Source organism: Passer domesticus, chromosome 24, assembly GCF_036417665.1.
Source record: "Passer domesticus isolate bPasDom1 chromosome 24, bPasDom1.hap1, whole genome shotgun sequence".
NCBI lineage: Eukaryota > Metazoa > Chordata > Aves > Passeriformes > Passeridae > Passer > Passer domesticus.
Genome location: NC_087497.1, coordinates 6,154,502 through 6,180,240, shown reverse-complemented (window position 1 = coordinate 6,180,240; position 25,739 = coordinate 6,154,502). Strand labels below are relative to the sequence as shown.

At 52.2% G+C, this 25,739-nt stretch overlaps 1 protein-coding gene and 3 long non-coding RNA genes across 9 annotated transcripts in view; 2 read left to right on the top strand and 2 right to left on the bottom strand.

Moving 5' to 3' along the window:
- Positions 1-693: 693 nt before the first annotated feature.
- On the bottom strand, positions 694-11,497 carry LOC135285710 (uncharacterized). Its single transcript, XR_010350434.1, has 3 exons — positions 11,330-11,497; positions 3,858-4,017; positions 694-1,148 (listed from the first exon to the last, which is right to left on the bottom strand). It is a non-coding gene; the product is annotated as an uncharacterized LOC135285710 (long non-coding RNA).
- Positions 9,532-10,707, top strand: LOC135285712 (uncharacterized). The gene is made up of 2 exons (XR_010350439.1): positions 9,532-9,897; positions 10,459-10,707. It is a non-coding gene; the product is annotated as an uncharacterized LOC135285712 (long non-coding RNA).
- A 168-nt stretch (positions 11,498-11,665) lies between the features above and the next one.
- NIPAL3 (NIPA like domain containing 3) lies at positions 11,666-25,276 on the top strand. Of its 3 annotated transcripts, none has more exons than XM_064398279.1 (12): positions 11,666-12,025; positions 12,806-13,151; positions 14,895-14,963; positions 15,052-15,223; positions 15,312-15,371; positions 15,880-16,025; positions 16,619-16,715; positions 18,167-18,302; positions 18,879-18,967; positions 19,684-19,747; positions 20,815-20,909; positions 21,355-25,276. In XM_064398279.1, the coding sequence occupies exons 2-12, from the start codon at positions 13,053-13,055 to the stop codon at positions 21,552-21,554; spliced, it is 1,227 nt and encodes a 408-aa protein (XP_064254349.1). In that variant the 5' UTR covers positions 11,666-12,025; positions 12,806-13,052; the 3' UTR covers positions 21,555-25,276. The 3 variants fall into 3 exon arrangements, with proteins under 3 accessions (XP_064254349.1, XP_064254350.1, XP_064254351.1); XM_064398280.1 differs by lacking the exon at positions 11,666-12,025 and adding an exon at positions 12,161-12,204; XM_064398281.1 differs by lacking the exon at positions 11,666-12,025 and adding an exon at positions 12,240-12,267.
- The window catches only part of LOC135285711 (uncharacterized), a 28,470-nt gene continuing 21,028 nt past the window's right edge, over positions 18,298-25,739 (bottom strand). For all 4 annotated transcript variants that reach the window (XR_010350437.1, XR_010350435.1, XR_010350436.1 and 1 more), the window contains one exon: positions 18,298-18,985. This is a non-coding gene — a long non-coding RNA (uncharacterized LOC135285711). The remainder of the gene's footprint in view (positions 18,986-25,739) is intronic.

Genomic DNA, 25,739 nt, shown 5'->3' with positions numbered 1-25,739 from the left:
CAGCACCACTCCTGATTTACAAAAGCCATCTCAGTTGTAACTTCATGCTCCCAGCAGAGCAAGGATGAATTTTGCTGGATGCTCTGGGGCTCCCTTTCCCACAAACCCCCCGGGGTTCTGCAGGGTGAGCCCCACGCTGGCTGCAGCTCCCGAGTGTGCCCTGTGGGAGTGGTGGATGGAGGCAGGGACCCGGCAGAGGCTCCGTGCAGCTCGGGGCAGCCCTGGCTGGGCCGGGCTGAGGTCCCGGCGCAGGGAAACGCTGCCGGGGAGAGTCCCCGGCCCTGCCCGGCCGGGTGGGTGTTTTGCTGACTGGCTCAGTATCGCTCATCCCTTCCAGCCAAGGAGCTGCTGGAGGTTGCGCAAAGAGCTCCCAAATATGTGAGAGCATTCCTGGCTCCTCGCCCGGAGCCCACCAGCTCCTTTTGAAGATTGAGATGGGAGCGATGGAGGCGATTCTCACCCCGAGCACAAAGGTCGTGTGAAAGCAGCAGGGTTTGCACGGGGAGCTGCCGGCCCTGCTTTGTGCTCGGAGCTCACCCGAGCTGCCCTGGGGGTGCCACGGGGGGTCTGGACTCCGCTGAGCACAGGGTGTGTGACAGACCCCCGTGCCCGTCCCTGGGCTGGCACCTGCCCCTGCCCTCCTCCCTCGTTCCCACCCCGGTCCCCTCCAGGGTGACAGGAAAACACAGAGGAGCCCATTGCCTGTTTTAATTACTCAGCCTCTACAAAACTGCAGGTTTCAGACCAATTTTAGTTAATGATCATCTTCCAATTCTTAGAACTGAGTACCACTAATTAGCTGCCCGTGAGGCAGCCCTGGCAGGCCAGCACAGGCCTGCTCATGGTGAGCAGAGTCTGAGGGAAATCCTGACACAGGAATCCCACTCTGGCATTCCAGCTGGGGAGGAAGGAAAACTTCCCGAGTGCTCCTGGTGAAAAAGTGCCCACAGAGACAGAGGTGCATGAAAAGGAGCAGCAGGCTGAGAGCTGAGTTGTGCAAGAGCTCTGGTATCCCCAGCGCTGGGTGGAGGGCTCTGCTCCTCACTTCTACAAACAACACCCAGTTTCTGTGTCTTTATTCGTGCTTATTCACTGCTTGCATCATCAGGCAGGCAGCTGAGGAGCTCTGTGTGGTGTGGCTCTGCAGGCTGTGAAGGAAAAACAGCATCCTGTGTTTGTTAGGACACCCACGCTCCTGTCCGGAGGTGCCCTGGGGTGTGCTGGGCATGGCAGGAGAGGATTCAAGTCAGGGAAGTCAAACCCTGCCTGCATCTGTTTGTGAGTGTGCAAAGCTTTAATAAACCTGCTCAGGGTTCCCCCAGCTCTCATTTATTTCCCCAGGTAGTGCCTTGAATTTATAGAATTAAACCCTGGGTGAGCTGGGCACTAGAACCCCCAGAGCTGTGGGCATGCCCTGGAGTCACCAGCTGGAAAGTGGCCACAGAATCAGAGCTCAGTGCTCAGCTCAGGGTGCCCAGGCTTGGGATTCACCTCAGAGAGCTGAGGGTTGGCTTGGCTGCACCTCTGGCTGGGAGTCCTGGGAATGCTGAGCCCCAGCTGCATGAACTGCTGAATACCAGCCTTTGGTAAAGCTCTGTGCCAGCCCCTGCCTGACTGAGCTGTGCCAGCCCCTGCCTGACTGAGCTGACTGAGCTGTGCCAGCCCCTGCCTGACTGAGCTGTGCCAGCCCCTGCCTGACTGAGCTGAGCTGTGCCAGCCCCTGCCTGACTGAGCTGTGCCAGCCCCTGCCTGACTGAGCTGTGCCAGCCCCTGCCTGACTGAGCTGTGGTTTTGCCTCCTGTGGCTCTGCTCTTTGGGGCACAGCCCGGAGCAGCTCTGTGTTCATGCCCTGCTGGGGCATTGCAGGGTTCCTGATCCACGTGCAGAACAGACTGATGAAAAGCAGACTCCTGTCTACTCTCCCAGCAATTCATAACCTCGCAGAAGGACCTGGGGATCTCAGAAGAGATAAACAGGGCCAGAAGTGAGTGTGAATAAGTGAACAATTAACGCTGGCTGAGGCTGACAAAGCGAGCCAAGGGCACGGAGCATCCTGCGCGGCTCTGCCTGCAGCCCGGGATGGCCCCGGGCAGGGAACAAGTGCCCAGGGATGGCTCTGTGGCTGCCTCTGCTCAGCAGTGCTGCTGGCAGGGTCGGCAGCCAGCTCTGCTCTGCCAGGGGCTGTGTTTAACCCGTTCCTCTCTGGGCTGGGTCCCTCCTCCTGCTTCCCCAGGCATTCCCTGACTCCAAGCTGCAGGATGTGTTTCTTCTCCCATCTGGCTCAGCTTTGGGTGAGGAAGGCTCTGGTGAAGCCAGAGCAAAGGAGTGCTGGGGGTTCTGATGCTGCTCTCTGCCCCCACCCTGTCCCCTGCAAGGGCTCCCCTCTTCCCATCCAAGAGAGGAATTCTGCAGCTGGAATGTGTTGTACCAACAGTCAGTGATGTGAGTTTTACACACACAGAACTCACAGAACCTGTTTGTCCAAAGCCCTGACAGTCAGTGATGCTTTAATGGCCTTTACACTGCAAACATGCTTTTATTTTTTCAACCTTACCTTTAAAAATAATATTGTAAAATATGAACAAGCCAAGCTGGACAAGGAGCAGGTAGTGAGGACTCCAGAGCTGCTGTGTGGCCCTCAGGGTGATGCTTAATCCTTCTAAGCCAAAATCTTTGGGAAATGGGAGTGCTATGGGCAGCCCATGATGATTTTTGTAAAATTCATGGATTTGCCACAGTCCAGCCTTGCAGGGAGCTGGCTGCTCCCTCTCCAGACAGTGCTGGAACAGGACAGGGATGCCAAGGAGCCCAGCTGGGAGCTCCTCCTGCTCTGCCACTGCCTGGGACAGCAGAGGGAGCAGGCTCTAACCCTGGCAGCTGGGTGTGGAGTGTTTGTGTTGTTTTCTGATAACAGGCTGGGGATCTTCCCTCCTCATGTTTAATTTGCCCTTTCCTCCAGCCCTCTGTCCTTATCAAATCCCTCCTGGCATTGCTTCCCTCCCAGCTTCCTTTTCCCAACCCCTGATAGAAGATCCAGCTGCTGAGAGATGTAGTAAAGATTGCCCTGTTGGGTAAGGAGAGCCCTGGGCTTTCTCATGGGCTCATTCTTTTCCACGGTCAGGAATTTATTGATGATCTTAATCTCAGGCCTGCAACGTCACTCTGTGGTGACAATAAATGTTTTTGAACCATCTGCTGATGGATTTATTTGTCTTCCCATGAGGATCCCAAGGGGTGGGAGGGTTTGGGAGAAGGGAGTTTCTGTTCATGCCTTTTCATCCCTCTGAAGTGGTGGCAGGATGGAGTAGCTGGGATTGGCAGTGCTGCTTTCCAGGAAGCATTTTTACAGGCCTCTCTCCAGCCCTCATTCCCAGCCCAGCAGGGGAAATGGCCAGTTTTTATCCATGGTGAGTGTCCCCCACCATTCCTGCCCCGGGTCCCACATTTGGGTCTTTGCCCTCACATTTGGGTCTTTATCCTCAGTGTTCCTCTGGGGAGAGCTCAGGCACAAACCAGCCCAGCCTAAAGCCTCTGCCTGGGATGTGAGGAATCTTTTTCCAGGTCAGGTGTGCTCTGGCTTCTTGCTCCATGCAATGGGGATAAGAAGTGGCCCCCACATCCCAGGGTGGTGCAGGTTTAATTACTGTTTGTAAATGTCTGGGAGATCAGCTGATAAAGGGCCCCTGATCCACTGCTCCAGGCTCTTCCCAAGCCACACTGCCCTTCCAGGCACTGCCACTTCCTGGGGACAACAGCCATGCCCTCTGGACCAGGACACAGGGGGACACTGGCATCACCCTCCTGGGATGGATTTTCACATATCCATGGCAGTGGGGTGCCTCCCAGGCTGCACTCACCTGGAAGGAGTTTTCTTTGCTTCCCTGGTGCCTTTGTGTGGCTGAGGCTGCAGATTCTGGAATAAATCTGGCGGAAATTCCTTGTTCCTTGTTAGGTGGGAAGTGTTTGACTGGAAGGAAGATGTCATTGCCTTGGTGAGGGAATCCATGTTGGGATGACCTACAAGACAAACAGGAAAGGGATGTAAACACCAGCCCAGGCACTGAGAAGGAGAGTTCATCCAGCAGGGAATGTGCAAAGGAAAAGAACCGGTGTGACAGGAGCGTGTGGGGAAGCTGCTGCTGGACTGGAGAGGTGCTGGGCAGAGCTGATTTCCAGGGACACTGATAAGGCAACACTGAAGGCAGTCCTGAGCCCAGGAACAAAAGCACCATTAGCAATTTCAGGGAATCGAAGAGGAGAGCTCCCAGCTGCTGTCAGCTGCCAGATAAACTCTGTGCCCTCAGCCTCAGCGGGCAAAGGGCCAGGAGATCCTTTGAAGCTGGGTACATCCTGCACCAAGGTGGCTTCTCCTGAAGTCTGTGGCATTTCCAGTGTTGTGTTCTGGTGATTCCTTGCAGCTACCCCAAAGTCCCAGGGTGGTTTCTGGATGGTTCTCCCAGCAGAGTTCAAAGGGACCTTGCCAGTGTCCTGTGACACTTCAGCCCAGCGTGCCCTGGGGAGCTCTGGATGTGCAGGGGCTCCATGGGGGAGCAGCACCATCCTCCCTCCCAGCTCCAGGCTCACACACATGGACAAAGCCATTTTCCAAACGTTTCCAAATTAACTCCTCCTGTGGTTTGGGCCACAAACACTGCCAGGGCAAAAGTGGTGTTGCTTTGCTTGCAGAAATGGTGAGTTTCAGAAGGAAAAAGGGCTTGGGGATGCCTTTGAATTGCCTTTAGCTGTAGGTGATGAGCAACAAAGGCAAAGCCACATTTCTCAGGCAGATGTCTCCTGTGCGTGGTTCCAGCTGCCAGCAGCACTCACACCAAAGCCTGGAGAGCTTCCCAAGGGGAGGAAGAGCTCTCTGTGACTGCCCAGGACTTGACATGGCAGGAAATGTCTGTGTGTGGCTGCTGTCCACAGTCCTCCATCACCTCCACGGGTCTGATTTTGTTCAGGGCCCAGAATTCCAGGAGAGGGAATTTCAGGAATCTGTGGTGCCAAGGGTTGTGTGAGTTACCCCAAGTCACAGAACAGATCACAGTGACATGGACAAAATCCTTCAGATTGCCAGGATGAAGCTTTACCTCCTGATCCTCCCCTGGGATTTAAAGCTTTTCTTGTTGACTCTCAGACTGACTTTCCTAGTGGACTGTGATGAGAGGAAAGGTCTGATGGCCAGGCCTCATCAGTGATGTGGGAGTGTCCAGTTCAAGCCGGAGAGGAGAGGAGCAAGAAAACTCCTGTATTACAGATTCAGACACAAAAAGGTGATGCTTTTTCCCTTTTTTTTCCTTGTTTCCTATGGCAAGCTGGTGACACGCTGAGATGTTGAACTGCCTTTGTTGTAACACAGGGTTTGGTCCCAGAGCTGAGGATGGCTTTGAGGTCTGTTTGGACACTTTTTCCTTGGTTCTCACTCCTTTTTTTCCCTCTCAGTTTTAATCTGTCACTCAAAACCAGATCCTCCAGTGACTACACAAATGTTCCTTTCTGCTGAGTGAGAGCAGTGACCACGAACCTGCAGGATCTGTCCACCTTCTTCTCCCGAGATATCTCTTTGTCTATAGTCATAAATTATCAGCCACTGCCATCTTTTAAATAGATAGTTTCCTGTTCTGCCTCTTGTAGGTTAGATATTATCTCCCCCAGTAAATCATGAGTCAGTGATTAATTCAAGAAGGCCGTTCCCAGAAGCAAATTCTTACAATGTTAAAATTAATACGATGCGGAGCCATTATACCATGATAGAGAAAATAATTATGGCCTGCAAAGCAGTTTAATCAACACAGAACATGCTGGGGCAGGTGCCCAGCCTGAGTCACTGCAGCGAGTCCAGAGCCCCAGAGCAGGGGCTGTGAGAGAACAGCCCTGGGACCACTCTGGGCTCTGCACACCCAGACTGGCAGGGAAAACACTCTGCTGATGTGGAAACACCATCGAGGGGCTATAAAAGCATGAATTGCTGCAGGAACGTGCTTGCAGGCAGTTAAGGTGTCTCAGCTGATGAGTGGCAGTTTATTAAGCTGATTAAGTTGTGTGCTCAGTCGGTGTTAAGCAAAGTCATGGCATATTCTGGAGCGTGCCTCAGCACAGGAGCTCTGTGAGAGGGGACAGCTCACTGGGAGTGCCTCACAACTGGGGAAAACTCAAAAACTCCCTCTAGAAATAACAAAACCCCAAAGCAATCCGTGATACAGCAAGACACCACACCGGGGACAAAGCACCCAGGAGGTGTGTGTATGTCATCACAAACATCTGATAATGGCTAATGACACTCGCTGCTCATTAACAGCTCCCACATCTCCAAACACCCGAATTCCTGTGGATGGGGCCTCGCAACGCCCCGTGCAGCCCGGGCACCTGAGGGCTGGGCAGCAGGCACAGAACAGTTAAGTGACTTGCACAAGGGTGAATCAGCAGGACTTGAGGAACTCAACCTGAAGGCAGGTGCTGAGCTGCAGCAACTGACACAGCTCCCAGCAGTGCCACCAGCTGAGACCCTGGCACAGCTCCCAGCAGTGCCACCAGGTGAGACCCTGCACCCCTGAGCCCAGCAGTGCCACCAGCTGAGACCCTGGCACAGCTCCCAGCAGTGCCACCAGGTGAGACCCTGCACCCCTGAGCCCAGCAGTGCCACCAGGTGTGACCCTGCACCCCTGAGCCCAGCAGTGCCACCAGGTGTGACCCTGCACCCCTGAGCCCAGCAGTGCCACCAGGTGAGACCCTGGCACAGCTCCCAGCAGTGCCACCAGGTGAGACCCTGCACCCCTGAGCCCAGCAGTGCCACCAGCTGAGACCCTGCACCCCTGAGCCCAGCAGTGCCACCAGCTGAGACCCTGCACCCCTGAGCCCAGCAGTGCCACCAGGTGAGACCCTGGCACAGCCCCTGAGCCCAGCAGTGCCACCAGCTGAGACCCTGGCACAGCTCCCAGCAGTGCCACCAGGTGAGACCCTGCACCCCTGAGCCCAGCAGTGCCACCAGGTGAGACCCTGGCACAGCTCCCAGCAGTGCCACCAGGTGTGACCCTGCAGCCCTGAGCCCAGCAGTGCCACCAGGTGTCACCTGCCAGTGTCTTTTTGGAGTGAGGGTGGCCAGAGCCAGGCCCACCCTTCCAGCACCACCACTGCTGGTATTATTGTGTTTCCTGTCACACAAATTTCATGCTTTAATTTCAACTGTGCATCGAGGTAGGTGCCTTCAGAGTTTCAAGATTTTAATCCTTTAATGCAAGCCTCCTGTTGCATGGAAAGCTGAGTGATTCTGGGCATGAGGAAGATCAAATTTCTCTGCTGTCTACAAGGCAATTTGTATAGACTGGGAGCCACAGCACATCTAAAATCCCACCTGTAACTTCTGAGCTGGGCCTAATTAATGCAGCATGTGGGCAGAATGCTTTATTTGCAGTACCACACCTTTCCTGCCTCCCTTCTTTTCCTGGGCTTTTCAAAAAGAGTACTGGGCAGGATTCTATTTATAGAGCCAAATAAATCCAGCCCTGCCTGTGTTGTACGTGATGCCTCCAGCTTTTCAGATGTGGTCCCAGGAAGGGCTGGATGCCCTTCATGTCCTACTTTGCCAATCCCAGTGGGAATTGGAAGGTCTGGGACCATAGAAGATAAAAGAACAGCTTTATACTAACACAAATGTGGAATTATTCCAGTGCGTAGGATGGGAAGAGCTGAAGTTCCTGGTCTTTAGGAACATTGTGTGAACTTCATTAATTGTCTTGTCTGCCAATTACCAATGAAAAACACTCTGGAGGTGCCTTGGTCTTGTTCTGGTGACTTGAGAGTTGGATTCTGGCAGTGACCTGATGTCCCCTCCCTGAATGGCACAGGAGGCACAGAAGAGGGGAAGGCCTGGGACTGCAGAATGAGACAAATGAAGCACTTGGGGCATAACTGCACTCACACAGACGTGAGGATGGTGGGGTTTAACTGTGTTTGGAAGGAGCAGGGAAGAGGCCAGGCTCAAAGAAGGGAATGCATGAGCCAAGGGCTGATTAAAAACCCCATCCAGATGGAACCTGTGCTTAGAAACAGCAAGCCTGGAATGACTCAAAGCCCTCAAGGAACACCCAGGAATGGCTGGGAGGGGAATGGAGGCTCCTGCTCTGCCTGGCCTCGCAGAGGGCTGAGGGGCAGAGTGGCAGGGATGGGCAGGCAGGGCTGGCTGCTGCACAGGGTGCTGATTTACAGTGAGATCACAGGGAACTCCTCCTGCTCCCTCTCTCTCTCTCAGCTGAGCTGTTCCTGGCTGCATGCACGGACAAGTGGAACGGTGCTGCTATGGTGCTAAAAATAACAAACCCCAAATACGGGCCATGCCGTGAAAACTGGGAGAGCTTGGCAAGGAATCAGACCCCAAGGAATCAGTCTTCTGGTGGATTCAGCCTTTCCTGCAAAAATGCCCCCCAAGTTATCAAGCAGCTGGGTACAAATCACCTTTTCCACTCATTTTTCTTTGTAGGAAAACGCTTCAGGACAGACCAAAACTTGAGGTCTGTGCTGCAACTGCATAATTTCAGCAGAGCCGCTCTGACTTGGGCTGCTCCAAAATTACAGGAGATTTCTGAAGATGTGGTCTGAGGGTTCATCTGCAGGGAGCAGGATCCTGGGCCAGCTGCTCCCTACCAACCACCAGGGCCAGCAGAGAGCCTGCACTGCCCTGGCCACAGGGTCCATCTCCACGTGGCCCTGCCATGTGCTTGAGGCTGTCCAGCCCGTGCTCCGTGGTCAGGAGGGTTGTGCTGAGGGAAGCAGGACCTGCCCAATTCTGCTGGAGCTGATTATTAAAATTGCAGCAGGTTTCCAGAGCAGCTGATAAAAAACTGCATCTGCAAGCTCCTTCTGCCTTCGTGCTGCCAGGCTTGGAGGGCTGGATGCAATCCCTGGCCAGCCAGGGCAGCTCCTGCTGGGCAGCACGTTCCTGATTCCTGCCAGGACAGCACGTGCTGGGGAAGGGCTCTGGAGCCCTTCTCCCCTCTGGGTTTGGCACATCCATCATCACTCATGCTGCTGAGGGTAACTGGAGATCAGGCACCTCCACAGCCGTGGAGATTCAGCTCCTGCACGCCTCAGAGTGCCAGGAATTGTGTTTGGGTGATGCAAGGGCACGGTGCTGCCAGGGAAACCCAGCAGCAGCTCCCAGTGCCTGGCTCCTGCAGGGATGTGTGCAGGCAGGGGTGGACTGGCAGAGTGACACAAGTGGGTCAAGTCAGCTCTTGGGTGTTCTAGGTCAGGCACTGAGAGACAAATAAGCTCTCTCCACTGCCTGAATTACAAGTGGGTAGCTTCCTGTGCTGGCATTTATCCCCGACTCCAGGAATGTGCTCCAGAACGGCTGAGGGGGGCACAGCCAAGCCCCTCGCAAGTCAGCAGCCCCCAAAAGGTCCCCAAAAGTGCCTCCCCTCCTGCCCTGCTGCAGGAACTCTTCTGCAGGGATAAAGCCCAGCAGAGAAGCAGCCAAGCCCTTGTGTAGTTTGTGGTTTGGCCTGCTGCCCGCTCTGCCCTTCAAGCAGGAAATTCTCCAGGGGAAGGGAGTGCTTTGAGGAGCTCCCTGCAGCCTCTCTGCCCTGCTTTAGTCACAGCTCAGCAGCAGGTCAGCTGGCTCTGCTGGAAGCTGACCAGGCAGACTGATGGCGCCTGCACGAAGTCTTTAAGCAATTTCTGCACCTTGATCATTTTCCCCTCATCTTTTTTTTGTCCTTTACGTCCTTGATTGCTGTTATCCAGCCCTGAGATAATGCACTCCTGCTATCACTGAGATGGGAGAGACAAGCAAGGAGCAGGAGATCAAAGGCAGGAGAAGAAAGAGAAGATGCTAAAGGCAGGAGAAGAAAGAGGGGAAGATGCCAAACACTTCCTTGATTCACCTGCTTTACATACCGGGTACCGAGTCTCAGAAATCCTTCCTGTGGGTACTTTTGGGAGTTCTGGGGTCACCACGCGGTGCCCAGACAGCGGGAGGCTGTGGGAGGGATTCCTCCTTCCCCCAGCCGAGGAAGGTGCATCCACAAAGCCCAGGAGGCCCTGGGCACCTGCGAGGGAACGCGCTGGCTCTAACGCGTCCTTCTGCTTCCCTCTGCTGGCGGGAGAATTCCCCAAGGCTGGGGAGCGGGGACAGGTCACCCTGGCGGTGTCCCCGCAAAGGAAACGCGGGGTGTGCGTGCTGCAGGGCTCAAACACCCGGGACAAACGGGGACACAAGTGACAGCACCACCTGCAGCCATTTCCAGCCCTAATCCACTCGCATTGCATTAGCACTTCTCCTCCTGTGATTGTAAAGTTAATTTAATGACCTTGATCCAAATTTGGTTGCTGTTTCTGTCGCAGAACAGGATCATTATCAGTGGCAAATAAAACCCCTCATAAACTTCAAACATTTCTGTTACTCACTTGGTTATACTGAAATCCCTTTGATTGAGACTGAAATCTCTTTTTTTCCCCCAGTTTGAGATCCCTTTCCTGTGGTGTTTATAAGGAAATCCTGAGACCTAAGAAGAGCAGCCAAGGCTAACAACACTGAATATGGAGATGGAGGAAACATGAGAACACAGCAGCAGCTCTGCTTTGGAACGGGATGGGTGAGATAAAGGCAAATCCAACATTAATGCAGCATTCCTGCCAGAAACCAGCAGTCACTCCTGCATTTCATTTCCCTGCTTTATTTAAAAATACCCTTGGAAGCACTGCTGTTGATGAATGTTTTCTTTGATTGCATTTCTTATTCCCTTGTGCTGGTTTATCCCCAAGAGGGGGAATTCTGGGCCTGGAACTCTTCTAACCCACTGTGGCTATAAATAATTCCAGATACCCTTGATTTGCTCCAGAAATGAGCCCTGGTTGTGCTTTGAGTGAAAACCCCGGCGTGGTTGATGTTTTCACCCTCAGCTCTGCCCTCACTGTGCACAGTGTGGCAGCTGGAGCGAGTGGTGCTGCTCTGCCAGAGGCACCTCGTGCACCCCTGGGCTGGAAAGGCGCTCACAGCCCACATGTCCAGTGCCACCACCCGGGGCAGAGCGGGGTTTGTTTCTAAGCTCAGAGCCGGCTCTGAACGCGCCAGGGCTGCAGAGCTGCCCAGCTCAGCCATGGGCTCTGCTGTCCCCGTGGAGAGAACTCGGGGCGATGGCTCGGGGGCTGGGGGAGCCCAGGTGAGGGATGGGATGAGGGATGGGATGAGGGATGGGATGAGGGGACGGATGGGGCGAGGGATGAGGGGAGGCCCTGAGGCCTCACCGGGGCCGCCACCGGAAGTCGCCTCACGGCCCAGCCCCGCCCAGGCGCGGCGGCGCGGGGCGCGCTGGGAGCGGCGGGTGGGTACCTGAGCGGCTGAGGCGGCGCGGGGGCACCGGGGCGGTCCCCGGCCGTGCTCAGGGGCGGTGTGCGCTCTGTGTCCGCCCGTTCCTGCCGGTACCTGCCCGCTCCGCCCCGGCCCGCGGCGGCACCGGGAATGCGGACACCGGGTTGCCCAGACAACAGCCGCCTCAGCTCTCCTCCAATCACCGTGCGTGTTACTCTGAGCTCTGCCGCAGGCACCCAATCACAGGCGAGCTCTCAGCGCCACAGCGGCTGGTTTAAGGTGGATCGGTGGGGCGCTTTGCGCATGCACCTTAAGGTGGTTCCGGCTGCTCTTCGCGCCACCGGGAGCGGCGCACACGGGGAGAGCGGGAGGAACGGGGACCACCGAGGCAAAGGGGAGGAAGGCGCGAGGCTGCGGCTGTCCCTGCAGCTCTGGGCCGGGGAGCGCCTCGGAGCACCGGGCGGGGCCCGCCTCATCCCGCTCCGAGCGAGCGGCGGAACGCGGCTTCTTCCGCCCGGCCCCTCACAGCCCTGCGCCCATAGGCTGGGCCAGACCCCACCTCCGCCCGGCAGCCAATCCTCGCCGGCACATTGGGGCCGGGTCTTTGATTGACAGCGCTGGAGACCAATCGGGTGCGGCGGGCAGGAAGCGGCCGCGGCGCTCGACCGGGAGCCGGAGTTGGTGACCGGGGCCGGGCCGGGGGCAGAGCAGGGGCCGGTGAGGGCCGGGCCGGGGCAGAGCAGGGGCCGGTGAGGGCCGGGGCAGAGCAGGGGCCGGTGAGGGCCGGGCCGGGGCAGAGCAGGGGCCGGTGAGGGCCGGGGCAGAGCAGGGGCCGGTGAGGGCCGGGCCGGGGGCAGAGTAGGGGCCGGTGAGGGCCGGGGGCAGAGCAGGGGCCGGTGAGGGCCGGTGAGGGCCGGGGCCGGGCCGGTGAGGGCCGGGCCGGGGCAGAGCAGGGGCCGGCGCACCGGAGGGATGGCGCGGTGTCGCGGCCCGGGGCTGTGCGGGCGCTGGGAGCGGGGTTCGCCGCCCGTCCCTCAGCCTGGCTGGCCTGGCCCTGCCGCGGCTGCTGTGCCCGGGGCGCTCGGGCCGCTGCTGGGGCTCGGTGCTGCTGCCCGGGCGCTCGGAGGAAGGCGGGCAGGGCAGGGCAGGGCTGCCCGGCCGGCTGTGCCCATGCCCGCGGGACGGGCTGGCTCACGGAGCGCTGCTCCCCGCCCGCCGGAGCTCCGGGGAGGAGGAACGGGCAAGGCCGAGCTGCAGGACTCGGGAGCTCTGTGGTGCTGTGAGATGCCAGCGCAGGGTGTCACCCCCGGGCCCAGCCAGGGCACAAGAGCTGGCAAAGCACAGTCCCTGAGGTTCTGCCCAAGGCTTTCTAAGATATCTAAAATCTGCTTTTCTTTTTTGAGTTTGATTCCAGGGGTGTTTCTGTGGCTTGTCCTTCATTGCAGGTTTTTGAGTTTGATCTAATTCTCTGGGTTTTATTTCTTTTTTTTCCCTTAGATTCACCTTGAAGGAACACAGCCCTGCTCCTTCACCGGGTGGCTGGCAGCCGTGCTCATCTACCCCTCTGTGCCCGAGCCAGGGCAGGGCAGCAGCAGGACTCGCTTGTGCTCCCCTGGACTGCCCAAGGCACCAGGATGGATGGCAGGGACTGGTACCAAACCTTGGCTCCAGCAGGGTCCAAGTCTCTTCTTTAAAGAGAACTTCCAGCATCAAGAAAGCTGAAAAGCAAAGAAAAAACCCCAAAATGGAAGGAGGGAACAGCCTCAGTGTGCAGCTCCAGCAGCTCCCGTTGGCCACAGCAGCAGTTTCTGTGCAGCCCCACACAGACTCCTTCTCCTACAAGGTCAGCTGCCCAGCCCTGAGGGAGGGTTCCATCCCCAGCAGGCCCTGATTGCTGCAGTGAGCTGCTTTGGGGTTATTTCCTGCAGAAAGGGCTCTGTCTTTGAATTCAGCCCTTCCTGGGGTGTCCTGTCCTGTGCTGAGAGGGAGGAATGCAGCGTGTGCAGGGCAGAGGAGCTGCAGGAGGTGTGCCAGGGAGCTGTGGGGGTGTTTGAGTCCCACAGGGGCCTTTCAGCCGTGCAGGGACAGAGCAGAGGAGCTGCAGGAGGTGCTCTGGAAGGTGTTTGAGTCCCACAGTGACAGAGCAGAGGAGCTCTGGAGGTGTTTGAGTCCCACAGGGGCCCTTCAGCCGTGCAGTGACAGAGCAGAGGAGCTGCAGGAGGTGCTCTGGAGGTGTTTGAGTCCCACAGTGACAGAGCAGAGGAGCTGTGGGGGTGTTTGAGTCCCTCAGGGGCCCTTCAGCCATGCAGTGACAGAGCAGAGGAGCTGCTTTGCTCTGTGTCCTCTGTGTTTGAATTGCAGAGGCTGCAGCTGCCTGGGACGTGGGGCTGCAATTCCTCCTTGCTCTCCAGCTGGGAGCACATAAATTCCCTCTGAAGCCCTGATTCTGAAGGTGCTCAGAGAATCTCAGCAAAAAGGGGTTTTATTTTCCTTTGAGACTGCAGTCCTGGCTGCCTGAGGCTGTGACAGCCCAGGGAGCTGCACTGTGGGCACACAGTGACATCCTCCTGCCACCCTCTCTCTGTCTGGGAACCCCTCTCAGGTGGTTCTGAGTGAAGCCCTTTGGGTGAATCTTATTTTTGTGCATTCTGATAAAGAGGTTTTTGTTCTGCTGCTACGAATTTGAGATCTGGAAGTTCTTCTGTGTATGAGAAAATCAAGATTAGTGCATTTATTCCTGTTCACGTCTGAATGGGAGCTGGGTTATCCCAAATCAACCCAAGGACTGGGCTGAAGGAGCAGTACTAATGATGTTTAATGAGGTTTAGGCAGTTTTGGGAGCACACAAATGTTTGCTGGCCTCAGGCTCTTCTCTTCAGTCCTCCTCTGCATCTCCTGTGTGACTCAGCCTGCTTTACATCCTTTCTTCATTTCAAATTCCATCTTCAGAGCATGAGAATTGTTGCTGAGCTGCAGATGCCAGTGCAGAAGAAGCTGGGAGCTGTCAGCAGCCTCCTGGGACTCTGGGAATAACTGGTTTATACAAAAAGCAGATTAAAATCTGTGATAACTGGGCTGCCTCATCACATGGGCTGAATCAGTGACTGAGGCAGCAGCTGTCACAAGTGGAGAAGAGCAGAAGAGCTGGGAAGCAGAGGTTCCTGATCCTTCTCTGCAGAATTCCAGGGCAATAAAATCCTCATAAATGAGTTTTTCAGAGGCAAGAATGAGTGATGTGTGGGGATTTTTAGCCTTATCTTGCTCCTCTCTGAGAAACTGCAAACTGATTGAAGTCTCTTGGAGAAAGTGGCTGTTGAGTCTTATCTTCCAGCTGAGTTCACAGGTGTGGAGCACAGGCACAGCACTTCTCTGAGCTGTCCCACATCAGCAGGAAGACAAGAGCTTTTATTGCCAGCTGGGTGTTGGACCAGGTCACCTTTAAAGGCCCTTCCAGCCCAGGCTATTCCATGATTCAGGAATGCTTTAAAGCCTGCTCTCCTGCAGAGTGTGCAGACCCCTCTGGGATCCTTGGCTGAATTTAATCATTTAATCATTTCATAATTGTGTGTTCCCTTTGTTTCTGCAGGAGAACTTGATTGGGGCCCTCCTGGCCATTTTTGGGCACCTTGTCAGCAGCATTGCCCTCAACCTCCAGGTGAGTGCCCTGAAGCAAATACCCATCCTGCCTCGAAACAAACAAACAAAACATGACAGAGCTGCTTCATGTCTGTTTTCTTGCCTAGAAATACAGCCACATCAGGCTGGCAGGCTCCAAAGACCCCCGGGCCTACTTCAGGACCAAGACGTGGTGGAGTGGCTTCCTGCTGCTGCTGCTGGGGGAGCTGGCAGTGTTCTCCTCCTACGCCTTTGCCCCCCTCTCTCTGATTGTGCCCCTCAGTGCAGTGTCTGTTGTGGGTAAGGAGGACAGAGCCCAGTGTGTTCCTCTGGGAGGCTCCTGACCCCAGAATTCACTGTTTCTCTCTCCTTTTCTTTTCTTTCATAGCTAGTGCAATCATAGGAATTATATTTATTAAAGAAAAATGGAAGCCCAAGGAATTCTTGAGTAAGTTCCACAGTTTCTTTTCATTTTTCTTCTGTGTTTACAGTTCATCACACACAGCATGGGCCCTCAGGAATTATAATTACAGGGCTGGCAAGGTCTCATTAGCACATCTTGGATGAAATGTGTCATCTCTTCCACTGTTTATTACAAATGGATATCTTTTTCCTGGCTTGTGCCAGACCCCCTGAACCTCACAGCTTTTAGAAACAGGCTGAAGCTGCAGCACAGGCACAAGGGAATGAATTCCATGAATTCCAAGGTGTTTGCAGAAGTGGGGAAGGGCTGTGGGCAGTGCCAGGCAGGATCACAGACCCTGCAGTTTCATTTATTTGGCAGATGCCACCTGGTACGAACTTTGTCTCAGCTCTCACTGCCCCTGGTGGCTGCAAGATTTTGGAGGTGGGGCAGCCAGAGGGACACCCAGTGATGGTGCTGTGGGATTAATTCATTAATTGCAGCATCCCAGTCCCTCATTAACCCTTCCTCTCCTGTTCCTGTGCTGCCCAAGGGCGCTACGTGCTGTCCTTCGTGGGCTGTGGCCTGGCAGTTGTTGGCACTTACCTGCTGGTGACATTTGGACCCAACAGCCACGAGAAGATGACAGCAGAAAACATCACCAGGCACTTAGTGAGCTGGCCATTCCTGCTCTACATGGTGAGGGGCCGTGGAGGGTGGGGGTTTCTGCTGGGGGCAGTTTCATTTCCAGCTTTATTTCTCCTGGTTGCTGCCAATGTTCCCTGTGTTCACCTGGGACAGCTTTTCCATGTGTCAGACACATGCACAGCTCCTTTTGTTTCTCTGAATTCTGTGGGATTAAATGGCTTTGAAAATGTACTGGTGCCTGAATCTGGGCTTTTGCCACACTGACTTTCTCTGGGCCCAGAATCTCTTACTGAAAATCCCATGAAATTTGTGTTTTAGTGAAGATAATCTTGGCATTGCCCCAGGGATCACTTGTGGAAGCTCAGTGCAGAAAGCAGACTGAGATCTCTCCTGGGAATATTCAGCCAGGACTGTTTGAGCAGCTGCTTTGCCATGAATCCAGCACCAGAAGTGCCCTGTGTTTCCTGTTCTGCCAGAAGCTGCTCTGACTGGAATCTGAGATGATGCTGAATTGTCTCTAATTGTGTGGGATCCCCATTTCCCTTTGATTTGCCCCATTCTGATGTTTGATGGGCTCAGAATCTCATTTACTGCCAGCCCCATGTGCTCTGCATCTCTAATATTCTCATTTCTCTCTTTTGGAGCTTGTGGAGATCATTGTTTTCTGTCTGCTCCTGTATTTTTACAAGGAGAGAAATGCAAACTACATTGTCATTATTCTCCTGCTGGTGGCCTTGCTGGGTAAGTTGATATGGACTTGGAAGACCTTTAAACAGTAAATTGAGGCATGCAGGGGATTATATTGATTTAATTAATGCCATCAAATGCACTGATTTCCTCCAGAAATGTTCCTGAAGCTGATGTTTAGGACCTTTGAACAATTAAGGGTTATTCCCCAGCAGACAAATAATCTGCCAAGCACAGAAAGTGCAGGTTATTTATTAGTGTTCTTAATTTTAATCTGGGCACACAAAGGGTGGCATTGAGTGTGCAAGGAGGGCTGAGCCAGGGGGTGAAAGAGAGGATTTGACCTACAAAAATTGTCTTAGCTCTGTGGAGATTGGCTGTGTGGTTAAAGAAATGAGGAATGCTCTGCCACCCCAGCTTGTCCCTGTGCAACTGAGTCCCTGGGGATTCTGATATCCCACAGTGGGACCTGCACTGACTTTGGATTTCTACATTTAATATATTTTTTTAATGGAAACTGTAATCAATTAAACTTTTAAAAGGATGACTAATAGCAAGTCTGCCATGCTGAAATCTGTGTCCAGTCCTCAGTTTTTGCTCTTTATGCACCTTCAGTTCCTGCAGTGTCTTTTATTTTACTCTTTTTTGGTTTTTTGAGCTGTTTGGGGCTGGATTTCAGTGGTGCCTCAGAGGCTTCATGAATTACAAAACAACTTCCCTAATTCTGAATGGCCCAACTTTGAAGAAAGGAAAGTTCTTCCTGATTATTGTTTTGGACACTTCTTTGGCTTTATTAACCAAACCAAAAGGAAAATTCTATCCTCCCATCCTGTAACTGCAGAACACTGAGAACAGCAGAAAATGCTCCCAGCTGTGTAAATAGAGAAGGGTTCAGTGATTGAGGGGAGGCTGCTGTGGTGGGTTTGTGGGGAACAGAACGGGCAGGGCTGGTGGCACAGACAGCTGGTGGCACACAGACAGCTGGTGGCACACGGGCAGGGCTGGTGGCACACGGGCAGAGCTGGTGGCACCCAGCTGGTGGCACAGGGACAGAGCTGGTGGCACACAGACAGCTGGTGGCACAGACAGCTGGTGGCACACAGCTGGTGGCACACAGCTGGTGGCACACAGCTGGTGGCACAGACAGCTGGTGGCACATGGGCACAGCTGGTGGCACACAGACAGCTGGTGGCACATGGGCAGAGCTGGTGGCACACAGCTGGTGGCACACGGGCAGAGCTGGTGGCACAGGGGCAGAGCTGGTGGCACACAGCTGGTGGCACACGGGCAGAGCTGGTGGCACAGGGGCAGAGCTGGTGGCACAGGGCAGAGCTGGTGGCACACAGACAGCTGGTGGCACACAGACAGCTGGTGGCACACAGCTGGTGGCACACAGCTGGTGGCACACGGGCAGTTTGCAGGCCTTGTCTGGCCCGGCAGGAGGAGGGGCAGGGTTTGGGGGTGCTGCCTGCTGCAGCTGCCCCAGGTGAGTGTGGTGCCCCCAGGTTCCATGACGGTGGTGACAGTGAAGGCAGTGGCTGGCATGGTGCTGGTGTCCATCCAGGGCACCCTGCAGCTGGACTCGCCCATCTTCTACATCATGTTGGTGTGCATGATTGCCACAGCCATCTACCAGGCCACGTAAGGACTCCTCTCCTTCTCTGCCATTCTCTGGGGTGTGGGTGGGGAGCTCTTTGGTACCATGCCAAAAATCCCCCTTAAAATGTAGAGAATTATCCTTCCTTTCCTGTGATCTGTCCAGGAGCCTGGGGGGTCATTCCTTTTCCACAGTGACACTGCCATGTGGTTTAATGCCACCAGCCAAGGATTTGCCAAACAATTTTAGGACTGGAATGGTGGTCAGTCACATGCAGTATCTGTCTGCCTAAAATCAAAGTGCAGGATCACTGTTGTTGATCACTGTGTCTATTTTTAGGGTTTTTTCCCCTTTGTACTTGCAATAACATAAAAAAGCTGGTAGCAGCAGGGGTAAAAGGCTTCTCAAAATATGAGGGACACTCTGGCCCTGAGGTTGGGGCAGTAATTTCAGTGCAGCCACAAACCTCCCTCTTCTGTCCTTTTTATTCATTCCAAGGCTTGCTGCTGCTCAGTGAGAAAAAGAATGAATTTCCTTAAATGTATGCATCACTTTTGAAAGGTGTTTCCAAAAAAAGGATCCTTCCCAATCAGCCCCTGTTGCCTGTGATTGTGTTGCAGGTTTTTAGCTCAAGCCTCCCAGCTCTATGACTCAGCTCAGATCTCCAGCATTGGCTACATCCTCTCCACCACAGCAGCAATCTCAGCAGGTAACTGCACAAACCTTCCTAAAAAAGGGTAAAAGATTTTGGGAAATAATCCTCCTGAGAAGGTGAATACTCAGCAATATGATGACTCTTATTTTTTTGTCATGTCTCATCTGCACTGGCTTTGTTTGGTTTTTTTTTTTTTTCCTTTTTAAAAATGTGAATTATCCCAGTAGACTGTGTTAAAATTTTCTGTTCAGTGCTGTCATTTTGTTAAAAGTGCAAGGAATTTATGTTTGAGACTCTTCCTTGTTCCATATGTGTTCTTAGATCTGCAGGTAAAATGTTTCCTTGTTATTTCTTTTTGACTTTATTTTCTTTACATTAAGAATGTGAAGACCAGGAGGCAGAACGTGTCTTGCTGCCACCCAGGACATCAAGGACACTTCTAGAAGTTGGAGCTGTTTGTTGTTGTTTGGGGTCAAGAGTTTGCATCTTTTTGTAGTTAAATCAAATTTGTTTCATCATTCCAAAATAGTCCCTCTTGTTTTTGCTGCACACGTTCATTTATATCTCTGTTAGTGACACCAGCAGAACTATTTTGGTAGTGAAACTCGAAAAGATTTGTCAGTAATTTGTGTTAAAATAGAAATCAGGACACCTATTTTCAGATCATTAAATAAACAAAGGTGCTGGCTATAAAAATAGGAATCCTGGCTGATGTGGGCTCTGGCTGAAGGTGGAATTGGGAAGATGTAATGAATGATTTCCTTTTCTAGGAGCAACTTTTTACCTGGACTTCATGGGTGAAGATGTTCTCCACATCTGTATGTTTGCACTGGGGTAAGTGCTCCAGGTTTCTTTGAAAGAAAACTGAGCTTCATGTGGCTCAAATCTTAAAAATACAATTCTGTTTTAAAAATGCCTCTCTGGCAGAGCAGAGAGTGGCCCTTAGAGCTCAGTGCTGTGTTTGGAAAAAGTCGTGTAACCCTTGGTAATGCACAATTACACAACAATTAATCACTAAATCCTGGGGATCAGCTGGGGTGCTGAGCATATGGCTTGGTTTTCAAGCTGCCTGCTCATGAATCTGGAAGAATTGTAAAATAACCCAAGGAGACCCTCTCTGGGAACTTTGTTTCAGATTTTGCACCTTCCCTGAACTGTGTCTGACTTGTGGAGTTTTTAGAGCATGGAGAAGGCACAATGCAGATCTGATCAGTAAAACATTTCCTGTGTAACTGAGTGTTTTGGTGTAATTAGCTCTCCATAATCAGGGGACATTCTCAAATGGCTTTTAGATAAGTACAGAAAAAAACCCCCAAACAATTGGGAGATCATTGTTCTGAGCTGCACCTTGCTCTGTGACAATCCAGATCCAAAAATCCCCAAACAATTGGGAGATCATTGTTGTGAGCTGCACCTTGCTCTGTGACAATCCAGATCCAAAAATCCCCAAACAATTGGGAGATCATTGTTCTGAGCTGCACCTTGCTCTGTGACAATCCAGATCCAAAAATCCCCAAACAATTGGGAGATCATTGTTGTGAGCTGCACCTTGCTCTGTGACAATCCAGATCCGTGGTTGTTGGTGTGTTTGCAGGGAGCCTTGCAAAGGTCAGCCTGCTAAATCCTGGAATTCCATCAAAGCAAAACCAAATGTTGCTGTGCTTTCTTTCCCCTGCAGTTAGTCATGGTTAATTAAGTCATTACCATGAAAACTTTCCCATGTGTTTGATAAAGTTGTGCTGGTTGCTGGGGGTGCTCCAGTGCTGCTCAGGGGGGCTCAGCTTGGACAGTGCCCTGGACTTCTGCATTTGCAGCTCTGAATTCTGTAGAGAGCACAGGGGATGTTCTGTGCCCTCCCTCACCAGGCATCTCAGGGACCCTTTCTCTTTCTCCTCCCTCAGGTGCCTCATAGCATTCCTGGGAGTCTTCCTGATCACCAGGAACAGGAAGAAGCCTGTCCCCTTTGAGCCCTACATCTCAATGGATGCCATGCCAGGTAAGCAAGTCAGGCCTCATGCCCCTGCTCAAGAGCTGGGCTGCACAGGGGGGCTCAGGCTGTGCCTCTGCTCAGGGCTGGGGGATCAGGAGCTGTTATCTGGCAATGTGAACTGGTGGGAGCACGTGCTTGGCATCGGGCTGGCTCCAGCAGGATGAACTGAGTTCTGGGGATAGCTCAGAAGGGAGGTAGAGGAGCAGAAATCTCCTTTAGGAAGCACAGCTGAGCTCTCTGGTGGGCTGTAAGATCTGCAGCTCTTGATGGATAACTGAGAGCCATCCCTCGTTCACTGGGAGCTTATTTCTCCATCAGCTGCTCCAGTGCTGAGCACAAAGCCATGCTGTCTTTGATTTAACACCGAGCCTCAGGGGCTGCTCATTTCCTGGCTGAACAGAGAGCAGCAGAAATGCACTTCTGTCCCTAATCTGTGCCTCTGCTCCTGCAGGCATGCAGAACATGCACGACAAAGGGATTGCAGTGCAGCCTGACCTCAAAGCCTCCTTCTCCTACGGCGCCCTGGAGAACAACGACAGCATGCCAGAAATGTACAGCCCAGCCACGCTGCCCATCGTGCAGGAGCAGCACGGCTCCAGGGCAGGCTCTGCCCCTCCCTACAGGGTGCTGGAGCACAGCAAGAAGGAGTGAGGGACCTTCCAGGACTGATGGCAGTCGTCAGGAGTTTGACCTTTATTTATTTACCTGTTCAAATAGAAGCGAGTGTAAAGCCGACCTTGAGAGGAGTTTTAAGCTCGTCTCGAGCTGAACTTTCCAGGTTGATTATTAAAATAAACAACTTTTTCTGGTTGGGAAGTTGAAAGCACTTGGTGGGAAGCAGATCCCAGTTGTGCATGGAGTTCTGCTGGCTGGGAGTGTGGAATGGTGGACAGTGAGTGCAGCACTGTGGAACTGATGGAGGAGATGCTGTGGAAGTGACTGTGCAGTTTTCAGCCCTGCTGGGAGTGGTTTCATCTCCAGATAAGTTTTCAGGAACTGCTCACAGAGAGAGGAGGACAGGATTTAATCTGTCACTTACAGGGACTGTGACAGATTTCCAGGAAGGCTCTAAATCCTGCTGTGACCATGGAGCTCCCCTGACATGGCAATAAATGGAATTGTTTTGAAGCACCAACACTGGAACTCGCTGTGTCTTTAGAGCAGCAGAAGTGGTGAGAGTGAACACTTTATCCCTTCAAACCACCAATTCTGGGCACTTCTGTTCTGCTGTGGAACATAAGCACTGAGGATGGGGTTGTTTTTAGAGCACCACTGGATTATATGGCTTAGAACAAAGATTATTTGCCAGTTTTCTGATTTCATAGCAGGAGCTTCAAGTTGGATTAAATGGTGCAGAGATAAAGGATGAGGACAAGGAGAAATGAGAATGATGTGACTGTGTCTGGTGGGGAGTTTATATAATTTTGGACAAAACCTGAATTCTTTATCATGTTTATTTATTTTCTTTCCGATTGAGGCAGGATTTCCAACTTTAGTAGTCCCAGCTACTTAAAGGTGTTAAGTTCCTTAGTTCAAAAGCTCAGTTTAGGTGATGTAAGCTGGGGTCCTCCCCCTTTTTCTTTCTTCTAAAAAAAGGAAAAACAATACTTGTCTACTATTGTGGATGACCTAAGGAGAGAAGTTGCACAGCCCAGCACTCATTGAGGCCTGTGAGGATAATGGAGCTTTGTGTACTTTGATATTTATTTTTCCAGCTTCCAGGAGATGGCCAGGAGCTGATACTGAGGAGAATGGGGAACTGTCATGTGAGGAGGAGAAAGTACAACATTCACTGGTTATCCTGGCACTTTGATAGCACTGGCTGCTCTAAAATTGTTTTTTGGTTTTGTTTTGTTTTTTTGTTTTTTTTTTTTTTGGTAAACTGAATTTTAATTCCACTCAATGTGGTTTGGGCTGTCTGCACAGCAGTCTCCAGGACTCTGGAATTTTATTTGAAAGGAATAGTGCTCATGTTCTGTGTATTTTTAAGTGATTCCCCCAGTACCATGGAGTTTGGGATTATCTTAGATTTGGAATGGTGTCTTTCTGCATTTCTTTATTTTTATTTTTATTTGTTAAATTGACTCATGGCCAGTTTCTGTTCCCACTACCAGAAATTCCCAACAACTCCCCTGAGCTGTACATGATTATTCTAGGTTCTTGTTGTTGTAAATGACAACAGAATTGTTCCTTTGCATTTGTTTGCTTTGCCAGCTCTGCAGACTGATTCCATCTGGGCATGCTTTGGATTGCTTTGGCATTTTTGTGCAGCTTAGAAAAATACCCTTCCCCCTGTAGAGGGGAGGTGCCCTGGGGCTGCACCCAGGTTTCCTCACCAGCTGGGCACAATTCTGATCTTATCAATGGCATCCCCTGCACTGCAACCTGGGAAACCTCAAGAAACAACAGCTTTCCTTTCACCCTCGATACTTGATTTGTGATTAGGCAAGATAAGGATGTTAATGGGCTCCTGCTGCCAGGCCATTCATCTTGCTGGGGTGCAGTGACACTGATTTACTGCCTTTGGAGGTGGCCATCGATTGTTGGTGAATTTATGGGCAGCTTTTGTTCACTAACAATGCAGAATGAAGCACGGCAGGGAGGCTGAATGGGAAGGGCACAGGAATGCTGCCTTCCCTTATCTCTTCCCATGTCATCAACCTGTTCTGACCTCTTGGTTCTGCAGTCACAGAACACAGAGTCTGAAAACAAGCTGTGCCACACCACACACTTGTTCCACGGCAGTATTCTCTATGGTTAATTAGGTGGTACAAAATAATTCATCAGGAGGGCCTAAGTGGCTGCTGACACCCAGATCAGGATGTGATGTGTGTGTGTCCTGTGTGTGCCACTGCACTGTCCCAGTTCTCAGCAGGGTTTAAAGCCAGCAGGGGACTGGAGCACAGACCTGGCAGCCCTGAGCCCTGGTTTGGGTTTTGCTCCTCAGCACAGGCCCTGAGAGATGGACACAGAGCCAGGGAGTGCTCTGAGGTGCTGGGCTTGCCTTGCAGGCTGCTCTCTGGCCTGCTCAGGGGTGCTTTAGTGTCAACTCCCCCTTGTTGCTGCCCTTGCTCCCTGCACAGAGCCCTCAGCCCTTCTCTGGGGGAAACTGCCCCCAGCCACGAGCTGAGCTGTTGTGTTCTTGTGTGCCTTTGGCCCTTTCTTTGCAAAGATTCTAAAGGCAAGTCTTGCTCCAAAACTTTACATAACCATGTTTTATTTACACAGTCTCTGTGTGCTCAGATAATTCTGCTTAATAATGACAGTTCCCTTTACCTGCAGCCACAGGGAAATCTTCCTTTGTTTGCTTCTGGAAACTTCCCTGCCAAAGGCCTCCACTGGAGGTGGTGTCTGTTTCTACAGCACATAAATCACAATATTTTTGATCATTGTGCCACAGCAGTGGAGCCTGGGGTGCTCCTTGGCCATGGGCCTCAGCTCCCTGACTGATGTAGGGGTAGGACTGAGGGACTGCACTCACTCCAGTTTGCTGCTGCTGTTCAGCACTGGAATCCTAAAATGGGGTTGGTTTTGTTTGTTTTTTCAATTTTATGCACCTTCCTCTTTCTTGCTTTTTCTCCCAGTCTTCCAAAAAATGTTATTTTCTGCTCTTTAGTCTAAGAAAAGGCATGAGCAGGGCCCAGAGAAAGCAAGTATCTTGTTTAAACTTGACTGAAGGACTTCTGTGCTCTTTCAGGAGTGAATTAAACTCCTCACCTCCCTTCTAGTCCAGAGAAGCTGAAACAGGAAGGGTTTTGCACCCTCACACCGAGCTTTTCACAGAATATTTGTTAGTCTGAGGTGACAGTGGCCATGCCTGGGATTGCAGCAAATCTTTACAGCACAGGAAGGTTTGAAGGAGAGGAGCCCTGTGCCACATTCCAGGGTGCAAAGTTAATTAAGTGTTGTACAGCACACTCTGATCTGTGAATGTCAGCACTGCAGGGCTGATGCAGGACCCTGCACCCCCAGATTCCACATGGAAGGGGTTTCTCAGCACCAGGAGCTGCTCCAGCACTGCTGAAGGAGCAGCTCCTTGGCTTCACCCCTGCCTTCCTCACCCAGTGGGAACTGACATCTCTGGCCTCCACCTTGTGTGGCTTCTCAATTCACCAGAGCACTTAAAACATCCTCAGTGTGTATTTTATGTGTGACTTAACTCTGTGGAGCACAGCTGAATGTATAAAATTATCTGCCTACAACGTTCTCCTGTTCACCTTAAAATGTGGAAATAAATCAAGCTTCACTCTTGCACTATAAAGGACAACTGCTTCATTTTTCACAGGCAATGTTGCATGTCTGTTTAATTCTATTTGTCTTTCAGGTGAGACAAATGAAACCAAACTTTGAATAAAAGATTGTGGTAAAACCTATGGAATGCTGGCTTGCTCCATGCTCCTGGTAGAGCTTTAATTGACCAAAAATGTCTTGGGAGAAGCTGACAGGATTTAGGTGACTAAAGTGTGTATTCAAAGAAATCTCTGTCTGTTTCTAACAGGATAATTGTAAATGAAATGAGATTGTTACAGCATTACTAATGCTCCCAGTTTCAGAGTCTCCACATAGCTGGGGTCAGATGCAGGAATTGAGCAATTTACTTTTAAAACTTCCTTTTACAGGGCTTTGAAAAAAACATTTTGCATTTAATGTTCTGAAGAGCTTGAAATTGTGATCCAAATAAAGGGGTAGGGACACAACCCAACATCACTGTATGTTTGGTGGCCTGACTAGTGCTGTTTGGTACTGAAATTGAGCTTCTCTGACATGTCCAGCTGGGAATGCAGCTGTGGCAGCTGTCATCCCCCAGGCACAGGGCCCCTGTGTGTCTGGGATACA

Coding starts and splice junctions, on each gene's coding strand:
- NIPAL3 (XM_064398279.1), top strand. CDS start 13,053: ATGGAAGGAGGGAACAGCCTCAGTGTGCAGCTCCAGCAGCTCCCGTTG. Junction 15,224..15,311: donor CAGTGCAGTGTCTGTTGTGG/GTAAGGAGGACA, acceptor TTTCTTTCATAG/CTAGTGCAATCATAGGAATT. Junction 18,968..19,683: donor CACAGCAGCAATCTCAGCAG/GTAACTGCACAA, acceptor TTCCTTTTCTAG/GAGCAACTTTTTACCTGGAC.